Source organism: Nuphar pumila, chromosome 10 (assembly GCF_984573655.1).
Source record: "Nuphar pumila chromosome 10, dmNupPumi1.hap1.1, whole genome shotgun sequence".
Taxonomy (NCBI): Eukaryota; Viridiplantae; Streptophyta; class Magnoliopsida; order Nymphaeales; family Nymphaeaceae; genus Nuphar; species Nuphar pumila.
The window spans coordinates 118,480,411-118,491,307 of NC_143258.1; the positions used below are offsets into that span (position 1 = coordinate 118,480,411).

Genomic DNA, 10,897 nt, shown 5'->3' on the forward strand with positions numbered 1-10,897 from the left:
ATGTAATTATGGGCCACGTTGAATCTTGGATTTGGATTTTGGATCTAGTGTAGTTATAGGGTCTCACACTGGAATCGCAACAGCCACAAGAATGATAGGATTGTTAAGTCAAATAATTATATGGCTTAATGCAGTGTATGTAATCTACAACTAATTATACAAGAAGGTTATTGGGTTTTATGGAGCATTATCTCTAATTAGTGATGGATTAAATTTAATCTTCAAAATTGCTTTAGAAGACTTAACAATTTATAAGGCAAAGTATTTTTTGCTAAGTTAAAGGATTGTGGAGAGCCCCCACACCCATAGATGGACTGGAATAACTCAATTGAGAGAGCATGTGTTTTGACTACTGCATCAGGTTTAAGTTTAGAGTTTAGATCTTACCTCTTTCATATTCAAAAAATGAATGTTTTTCAAATGAGTTAGTTGGAACTCATCTTGACTTACAATAAAATGAATTGAGCTTGAACACCTCATGTTCAGGTTATTTGGCTTAGCCTCATGAGTAACAAGGGTGTCAATGAGTCAGGTTTGGTTCAGACCTAGGTGAAACCAGTCTTGGACCCAATTTTTGGGTATGGTATCAGGTTCGAACTCGGGCCTAATCAGGTCCACTATAAAAAAAACCATACTTGGACCCGATAAGAACTACATGAACCAAACTCGGTAAAACCATATTTTTTTTTATCATTTTTACTTTGAAAAATTGCTGGGTCAAGTCCAGGTCTGTTATAAAATTTCACAAACTATACCCAGGGTCCATGTATTAATTGGACCTTCGAGTCCAGACCCGAGTCTTCTTATTTATCACCATATCCAGACCCTATAGGGTTGGGTAAACCCATATCGTTGACACCCCTAGCTAATACCAACTTGATCACATTCAAATCAAGATGGATTCAACCCGACCATTTGGACAGTAACCAGCACAGGTTACATGGCAGACTAACTGCTACATTATGGATTTGGCACAAATATCATTCCCAGATCCAAACTCCAATAAAACATGTCATGGACAGGGTCTGGGTCAAATTTCCAAACCCAATTAAAAACCAGACATGATAAAAACTTTTCGTAGTCTATACGGTTCTAAAGCAAATGCCGTACCGAGCCCGAACCCGTATGCAGTGCATACAAATTCTAGTTTGGGTTCGTTGCTCAGATCCGATTGGAAATCGTGTCTTATGAATGAACCCCAGAGGACCCGACCCACTTTCGCCGCGGTGGAGCACACGACGACACGTTCAGGGCCACGTCAAAAAATTAACAAGAAATTCTGCTATTGGTGGATAGATTCAAAAGCGCCCTCTGATTGGTTGGATGACGGTGCGCATAAAATTTAGCGAAGAGGGCCCCTGGTTCCTTCCGCCGCAAGAAACTTCTGAAAACGCTAAAAAGATAATTTCAGGTGACCCACCAAAGTTTCGGTAAATTTTCAAGTAACCCCTCAAAACGGTCTAACAATTGAGTTCAATTAAGCAATTACTTAACCCCATGACTCGATGCACTAAATTTATTACCAATTAACCCTTACAAAAAGAAATTAAAACCCGTTTTTAGTATTTTCTAAAGTAGAAAAATAAAAGTATATTGAGAGCGTAATGATAAAATCATGCTTATTTTTCTATAAAAGTAACTTGTTTTTTTTTTGAGATAATATAAAAGTAATTTATTAAAAGCCCCAAGGTTCAAATCCCATGGGTAAACCACCAAGGTGGTATCACATATGGTAAGCGGGGTTCTTTGCCAAGTTGAAGGCCCAGGTTCGAATCCCTCTTCCACGAGGCTTAAAAGATATCTGGTATGGGTCTGCTGAACCTCAGCTTGCCTTTCAGAAAAAAAAAATGACTAATTATGTCTCTCATTGTGTGGGCGGTTTATCCGTATAAATATAAAAAAAACTTGTTAAAATCACCACTAACACAAGATGAAACCTCAGGTAGCAGAAAAATGCACGTATTATGCGAAAAGCTGTCAAATATTATGGCACGCTTTATGAAAAAACGTAAAACCTTTGTCAGGTATATTATTTACGATAAAAATTTGGTGGTGATCTAAAAAATAGCCTAAAATTTAAACCACCGTCCAAAACCCTGCTCCATAGGAACGAAATAGAGAGAGAGAGAGAGAGAGAGAGATCTTCTTCCTGGGTTTTTGAGTCTTGCCGTGGAAGCAAGGAGAAGGAGGAGATGGACAGGGAGGATGAGGAATGGGAAGCTCTCCTTCAGGATCTCCCAGATCCCTCTGACTGCCCCTTCCTGGAGTTCGTCGGCGAGATCCCGCCGGTCGGAGACGAGGAATGGGCGTTGCGCGAGGTCTGGATCGAGGAAGCGCCGATAGTGAGCGGGAATTCATCGCTCGAGAGCGAAAGATCTCCGTCCAGCAACAACTCGTTGAGCGAGGCGCGCGAAGACGTTTCGAGGGGTGCTTCGTTTGGCGAAATCGCGGAACGGGCTTATGGAGGGGTTCCGGAGGGTTTCACGCTGGGCGATCGCGGAGAATGTGCTCTGTCCCAGCTTACTGCTTCGAGGATAAGCGCGGTAGAGAGCTTACTGATGGGGAACGACGAGGTGGAGGAGGACAATCGGGAGGCCGGCGAGGAGCTCTTCGCAGGATTGCTGGACGTGCTTGCTGATGATGATCCGACGAGTTCTTCCGGAGATCCGGATATAGAAATTCCGGACCAGTCTGTGGATTCTGTGGAGAAGGAAACGGGAGACGCTTCGGCTGGGAAGGAGGAAGACGACTCGGATCCTGTGAGCAAGAAGCGCAAAAGGTACGGGTCTTCCGGGCATCGCTAACGATTCGCAGTCTTTTAGTCTGCCTGTTTAGATACCGAACTATTCAATTCTATTCCCTTGTTTACTTGAACAACCGACTAGGGAGGAGTTTTTTTTTTACTTGTCTTGTGAATGTTGCCTATTTTTTTAGATTAATTTTGTGAACATCTCTTTGTTATTTTAGTTATCGTGTAAATTTTAGATCTTTGAAGCTTTAAAATTCTCCCAACAAGAAAATCATAGTAGAATTTACAGGGAGACAAGTTTTCTTTTTCTTCTGTTGGTATAAAATTTGAGTTTTGACATTTTTATCTCAGTTGAATTGAACATAATGGAACGTTTCTCTATGTTTTATCTTTCCTGGTAGAGTGTAAGCGAGGGATTTCTCTTCAAATTTAGAAGTTTTGCCCTTTTTGTGTTCTTATCCTTTGTTGAAAAGGCTGTATCTGAGGCGGTCGCCTTAGATGTGTACTCCTGTCGGCCAATCTTGGTTCTCTACCTTTTAATAACTGATGAGTAGTTTTCTTATGCTTTATTCTTCTTGATCATCATCATCATTTCTTTTTCATTGTTGGATGGTCCGATGTTCTCAACATTTACATCGATGCTGAAACCTAGAGCAAGTAAGCAACATGCTGAAGAAGTATAAAAAACAATAAGAAAGAGCTTATTTATCAAATTCCTTTTAAGAGAGCTATCAGATTTACAGCGCCAAGGTATAAATCTGATCCACCCTGCTGTTAAAGACGAATGGTGTTCAATGTGCTGCTTTGCACAGTACGTTCTCGCTTTATTTCCCCGATTTTAAGAGAATTTGCAGGTTTTCCCAGGAGACCTGGATTGCTCGCTTTCGCCGTGTTGCAGATCTTAGAAAACGTCAAACTTTTCCGAGTTTTCCTGCGCTACAGTTTAGTGCCTCTTCATTTGGGGTTTCCTTGGTCCCTTTTTCCAGGCAGTTGAGGAACAGAGACTCGGCGTTGCGGTCGAGGGAGAGGAAGAAGACGTACGTGAAGGACCTGGAGGCGAAGAGCCGGTTCCTGGAGTTCGAATGCCGGAGGCTTGAGCAGGCGCTTGCCCTGTGCTACACCGAGAACCACGCCCTCCGCCTTCACGTCCACAGCTTGGAGGCAACACGCGGCGTCGCGGCCAAACAGGAGTCTGCTGTACTCCGAATGGGTACGCCTCTTTGCATCCGGATTGTTGAAAACTGTTTGATCGTCAAATGCAGATATTCACTCACTTTTGTTTGTCTTTTTTCTTTTTAATTTTTGTGTTCGCCAATAGAATCCCTGCTGTTGGGTTCCCTGTTGTGGTTCGCGACGCTCGTTTGGCGGGTCCTCCTTCCCGCGCCGGACGGGGCGTTGGAGGCGGGAGCAAGAGCCGGGGTGGGAGAAGGAAACGAGGTGTTGTTGGTCCCGACTGCCCCGACAAAAAGGGTGGGAAGTGATGGAGGATTTCGGTTCGGTTTCCTTCTTCTCAGGCGGCGATTCAAGGCCGCGCGGAAGAAGATGAGGGCGTCGCGGACGTACTTTTGGTGGTATTTGCAATCCGTTGTGCAGCATGCATTTCTTTCAGTTCGGTTTTAAAAGGTTTTAGTTTTGCATCTTTCTTTCTTTTGTTAAAGTAGGGGTGAAAGAAATTGAGCTAATAAAATAAATGTTGAACCCTTTAGTGTCTTGTTCCCGTGTGAATTTAATGCAATCTTCTGTTATTTATTTATTTATTTTCACCATTTTTTTGATAAAAACATTAGAAAAAGATAACATTTTCAAGTTTTTATGAGAATTTTTTGGTTCATCCAACAAAACTCAGAATTTACATCCACCAAGATACTCAGAGAGAGTCCCAAAACCCCAAAACCTTCCCATAGATCTGTTTACAGTTCTTCCATTCAAGAAAACTCTAATTTGCTTCCACCGAAGACAATGTGAGGGATCCTGTAACCCCAAAACCTGTAGTTTGCATATACTCTTCCATTCCAAGCATAAACCCACAAACAAGGAACGTTTACATCACCACAAAATGATGGAAGGACTCCTAAAACCATCAATTTTACAGAACTTAAGAAACCAAAAACACCTACTCCCCAAGAAAAACCTAACTACCATCATATGACATTGTGGATTGATCATGTTCATGAAATCTGACCATGGTCAGTTTAATGTCATTCTAACGGAAGGGCTATTTTGCACTAAAGGATTAAAAGGCGTGGGGCCTATTTTGGAAAAGGTAGAGATTATTTTGTAAATTGCAAAAAACTCTGTTTTTTTTTACATTGATTCGATAGGTTGACTGAAAATTTTTAATTCAGTGTGGGTGCTATGCTCCTTGTTTTGAAAACCGGGAGCTGAGCCAACTGGCAATGGTATATTGCCGACCTTCCCGGTGGGGGAAATGGATGCAAACGGACCAGATCCAGTATGTTATGATTTTTTATTTTTCTGACCTAATCCGGATCCAAGTTTTTTATATATTTAGCTGATTCAGATCCGATCATCCTAGGGTAATAACCAAAGTAACCTCTCGTTGCAGCATAAAGGATTAATCGCCTTAATGCACGAAGCTTAAGGCATTTAAGAAACATAAGTCACTCAGAAGTAAATTTAAAAAAAGAAGATAAAAATGTGTTTTTATTTAAATGCACATTTAAGACCCTAAAGATTCGATCACCCTATCAACGGGCTTGGTTTACCTGGACAGATCCGACCTGGACCAAACCCTATAGAGTCCGGGTATGGTCCTAGGTCCGGACCCGAAGGTTTGATTAATACATGGACCCGGGTATAGTTTGTGAAATTTTGTACCAGACCCGGACCTTTATCCAAGTTTTGATCAAGACCCGTAAATTTTTAATGTAAAAATAATAAAAAATATGGTTTTACCGGGTATAGTCCGGGTTTGGTTCATGTAGTTCTCATCAGGTCGGGTATGTTTTTTCTTATAGTGGACCCGATTAGACCCTGATCTACACCCGAAACCATACCCAAAAATTTGGTTTAAGTCTGGTTTCACCTGAGTTCGAACCAAACCCAACCCGTTGACACCCCCAATTGTCTACCCAAGAGTGTACGGTACTCTCTAGTAGAAAAACTCTGTTCCTTGAAGTTTTTTTTTTGTGAATCACGCCTATATACTTTTTTCAGTTAAAAACATGTTTGAGATCATTTCATTGTGTTGTATAATCAGATTTTCTAAGGGCTGACAAAATCGAATGGTTTACAATGCTTGAAAGTTTTTTCCTCAAAAAAAAAAAAAAAAAAGAAACGTCTTAATGAAAGGTTTAGTATTTAGAACATCTTTTTTTGAGAGAGGTTTAGTATTAAGAAAAACATACTTTTGCTTGGAAACTAACCCAATCAAAAGTGGCACTTTTTAGTAAATGGATCACACTGAACATGTTATAAGGTCAAATTGGCCAAATAAAGCTCGTAGCTATGAGATTCAGGTAGAGAGTATTGTACAATAGACCTTGCCCCGGTCCACTGGAATTTTTCTTGGTTGTACAAGCCCATTTAGCGCTTAAAGTGAACACATGCACTTGTCTTCTTTTCCCCTTAAATATTCGGAAAAGGTTGCGATGGCCTATAATTTTTCCTACTGCGGGTAAAATGATTATTTGTGATTTTAATTAAAAGTTGATTAAATAAATTACATTGTGAAGACAAGTTTTGCAAAAGATTATGATAAAGTTGAAATGTCAAATAAATAGTTAAATACGTGATTTTACTTCTAAACAATGTCAAATAAGTGTGCCCCGTACTTTGGCTCTTCATCTATTAGTTGGTAAACTAAAAGTTGATTGTTCATCATGTTGTGTCAAGAAAGTGATCGAACATCCTCACTGTTAATTGCTATCATATGCAGTCATGATGGTGACCATTTATCACCGTAATAAATAAACGGTGAGGATGTCAAATTTCTTTATCGATTTGGCAGATCACCTGATCTTCTGTGTAGGAAGATGTGTTCACTTTGACCTGTTGTCTGGTATGCTCCGATTTCATTTAAACTCCTTATTTAACCGGTACAGGCCCCATATATTTGTATGCATATAGTCGAAGATGCCACTGCTCATATGCTTTACAATTTTGAAAGCCATCCTGCATTGCTTTCTCAATGCACAATATTTGCATAAATCTAGTTAGCATGACTTTACATCATTTATCAAGTTTCTTTTCTGAAGTTCCATCATACCTCTTTCACTCATATTCCCTAGCCGCATATGCCAAAGAGTTGTCTGATCTACACTATCCTCTTCATTGATGGTCATAGTTGCTCCACCTGAAATTGTATTCCCTATCAACCTCTATAAGTTCTTCGTCAACTGACATTTTATAACTATCAAAGCTCCTTTAGTTACCTTAAGAATTTTATTTGTTGCAATAAACCTATATTCACTTACATCTAAAGCACCCAAAGAGATTAAACTTTTCTTATGTTTAGGTACATATCTCACATTAGTCAAGGTTCTTATCACCATATTAACCATCTTGATTTCTATTGTTCATATTCCTGTGATCTTATACATAATATCATTACCCATAAGAACAAAACCACCATCATAATTTTGATAGGTATCAAATCAATCTCTATGTAGGCATCCGAAATCTAAAATCTAGTGATATGAGAATTGATTCATACCTACAGAAACTGAAAGAAGATCTACACCATCACTTTCATTTATGTCGACTGCCATACTTGTTTTGAGCTCTTACACTTTTTCTCTTTCTTCTCAATTAATGTCCTTTTTGCGCTTCTTGTAGTCCCTCTTTCTTGTAGTAATAGCAAGCGTGATTTTTTCTCTTGACTTTGACCGCTTCATATTTTTAGGACCCTGTGACTTCGATCTACCTCTTTCTTGACCCAAATCACTTCTTGACAGAAGCCTTTCGCCTTGAGGTCAGTTAGTGTTAGATTTTTTTCTTATCTCATTCGATAAAAGAGCTGCAGTAGCGTCATCTAACTCAAGTGTCTCCTTTGCAAATAAGAGAGTGGTCACCAGGTGATCTTAGGATAAAGGAAGAGAGACCAAAAATAACAAAGTTCAATCTTCTTCTTCAATCTTTACTTCAAGAGTCAACAATTGAGTCAAGATCCTATTGCAGACATTCAAGTAATCTTGCAAATTTGAGCCTTCCGTCATCTGAAGAGCATATATTTGTTTTTTTAAAATAAAGCATATTAGTCAACGATTCTGTTATGTATAAGCACTCTAATTTTAACCATAGGTCTGGGACAATGTCTATATTTATGACATTATAAAGGACATCATCTGCAAGATTAAGCCGAATAGCACTAACTGTTATTTCACATATTTCATTGCAATCATCATAAGTCATATCCTTGGGTTTCTTACTTTTCTCATAGAGGTTTTTAATCAGCCCTTGTTGGGTCAAAAGATCTTTCACTTTATGTTGACATAACTCAAAGTTCATATTCCCATTAAACTTTTCAATCTCACACTTCACACTTGATCCTTTCATTGCCATCGTGAATAAGCTCTAAGACTGGGTCTTGATTTGATACTAGTTTGGGGGTACGGGAATGTTGCAAATACATGATGTAATGAAAGAATAAAAAAATAATCAGGCACACAAGATACCAAATTTACGTGGTTCAGCAAAACCGTCTACATTCACATGGAGAGTACGAGATAAATATTTATTAAAATCGGCAAGTATGTGATATTACAGGGCTCTCAAGAACACAAAAAAATACACTAATATGCAATCAATACGGATTACCTCAACCCTACAAGTCGAAACTGAAATATGCACCACGTTACTTCTTCTCTCTTGTTGCAATATGAACAAGCAACCCTTTACTCTTGTGAACAAGAACTCTCAAAGAACCTCTCTTGAAATTCACCCCTTGGAACCATCATGTATACCTCTTTATCTAGAGGTCTCACACTAAGTCTCCAAAACAACGAGGAAAACCCTCAATGAGGTTTCCTTGGTAATATAGGATAATGACTCTATTTGAGGGTTTCCTTAGTAATATATGAGAGGGATTCTAAATGATCCAATGTCTGATGTGGCAAGACAAAACACAAAACCAGACACGTTCCATGCCCAATAAAATAGTATTTTTATAATTTTTATATTGAAAATGGTGGATCTTAATTAGAACTTTGGTTGGATCCAAGCTTGGCATGAAGTTTCATAAACCATATATGATTTTGTGCACTAATCAAACTCTATAGGTCCAACCCAATGTTGTTAGTATCAGTGCACATCGACAGAAAATCGATACGATACTAACCCGAATCGGCTATTTTTTAATAAATGTAAAAAATGGTTATAATTTAAATTTTAATATTATTTTCATAGTTTTAACATGACATATTCAGATTGACACAAAATATTTTTTTCATTATTTTTTAGCCGATTCAAAATGATTCACTTGAGAATCGATATAAGCCGATTCACCTGAATCATTCACCAAACAATTCAGGGTGGATACTGACAACATTGGTCCAACCCTATTTCTTAATTAGACCACCTTATTTATTACAAAACCTAAATCCTATCCGACCCAATATAGGTTGAGATCAGATCATACTTGACTGATTGACACTCGTGATTACATTTAGAACTTGGGATGGATGTGGACCGGAGCGGAGACGGAGGACAAGGTCTCCACCTCTACGCCATTTTAAAATTTTTCCCTCTATCCTCGCACGGGTTTTGATTTTAACCTTCATTCCCGGTTCATTTCCCGTTTCATGTCCTCCATCCCCGATCCAAACGGGCCGAGGTGGGGCAGAGCTCCGTTTCTTCAGTCCTTTCGCCATTGCCGCCTTCTGCCATTAGAGGAAGGAGAGGAGAGAAATGGAAGCTCGCACAACTCGTTAGAGGAAGGAGAGGAAGAAAAGAGGAAAATTCAAGAGTTTTATGTTAAGGTTAAGAATATGTATATATATATAAGAGTATAATAGTAAACGAGGGCAAGGCGGGGCAGGGGCAAGAGTAAGTCCATCCCCGCCTCCATCCCTGCGCGGATTTTGATTTTAACCTCCATCTTCGGTCTATTTCTCATTTCATGTCCTCCATCCCCGGTCCAAATGGGGCGAGTCGGGGTGGGGGCCCGTTTCCCTTCGGTCCAATGCCATCCTTTTTTGGAACATATGATGCCCTGAAAGAATTAGGATATAGGAGGTTAAAAAACCAAGACATTGAAAAATTGGCATTGCTAAATCCTTCAACTTTTCAAACATTCCAACCGAGAAAAGAGGGTTGATGATCATCATCAAACAAACCTTGTCATTCACGTGAGACAATTGTTTGTGTGTGCATCTGTGCAACGCGTAAAATATAAAAATATAGCAAACATGACTACATGAGAGTGTTTTTATTGCATAAATACCAATACTGCTACAATAAAACATACCATTTCCATAATAATCAACACTTTGAAAATATTATATTTTTTCTGCAACAGCCCATCAGCAATCTAGCAACTGATCCAAGAGGGGTCGGCTGGCAGTGTCGAATCTGAATCAATTCCATAGGTGTGCGCCAAGTAGAGCTGGCAAACGACCTGAGCTATGAGCTGCTCGTGCCTCTACTTGAATCGACTCGCATGAATCTCAGCTGGGCTAAGCAAATGCGCTCAGTTAAGCTAAGCATGAATAGAAAGTGTTTGGATCGGACCGAATCAGCTCATACGGTGTAGGCACATCAAGGTGAGTATGTAAATTACTCACCAATAAGGACTCCCGCTCATATGGCCAGAGAGACTAGTGAATGCCAACAGATGCTGCAACGTCATGACTTGATACTCAGGAGTACATAGCTTGCATATTGAAAGAAATTAAAAAACAGTAGAAAAATTTACAAAAAAACAAGAATAACTTTTGGCATATCTACAAACACTGCTAACTTTTGAGATATTATAAATACATGCCTACTTAACAAAGCATTTCTCAAAAGTTAGGCATGTATTAGTAATATTTCAAAAGTTAGCCAGTGTTTATAAATAAAACAAAAATTAGGCATGCCTTTGTAAATTTTTCAAAAAACGTAAATGACTCGAGCACTAATGTCAAAAGTAACCTAACAGACCAACCAGCAAAGCTGATTAGTATGTTTATAACCAACAGGCCATGCGTC

The 10,897-nt window shown here is 39.2% G+C and overlaps 1 protein-coding gene across 1 annotated transcript; it reads left to right on the forward strand.

Annotated features, from left to right (window-relative positions):
- The first annotated feature begins 2,110 nt into the window (after positions 1–2,110).
- On the forward strand, positions 2,111–4,499 carry BZIP60 (basic region/leucine zipper motif 60). The gene is made up of 3 exons (XM_090019867.1): positions 2,111–2,779; positions 3,736–3,959; positions 4,068–4,499. Exons 1-3 carry the CDS (start codon positions 2,193–2,195, stop codon positions 4,367–4,369), a joined length of 1,113 nt encoding a protein of 370 aa, XP_089875993.1. The 5' UTR covers positions 2,111–2,192; the 3' UTR covers positions 4,370–4,499.
- Positions 4,500–10,897: the final 6,398 nt, after the last annotated feature.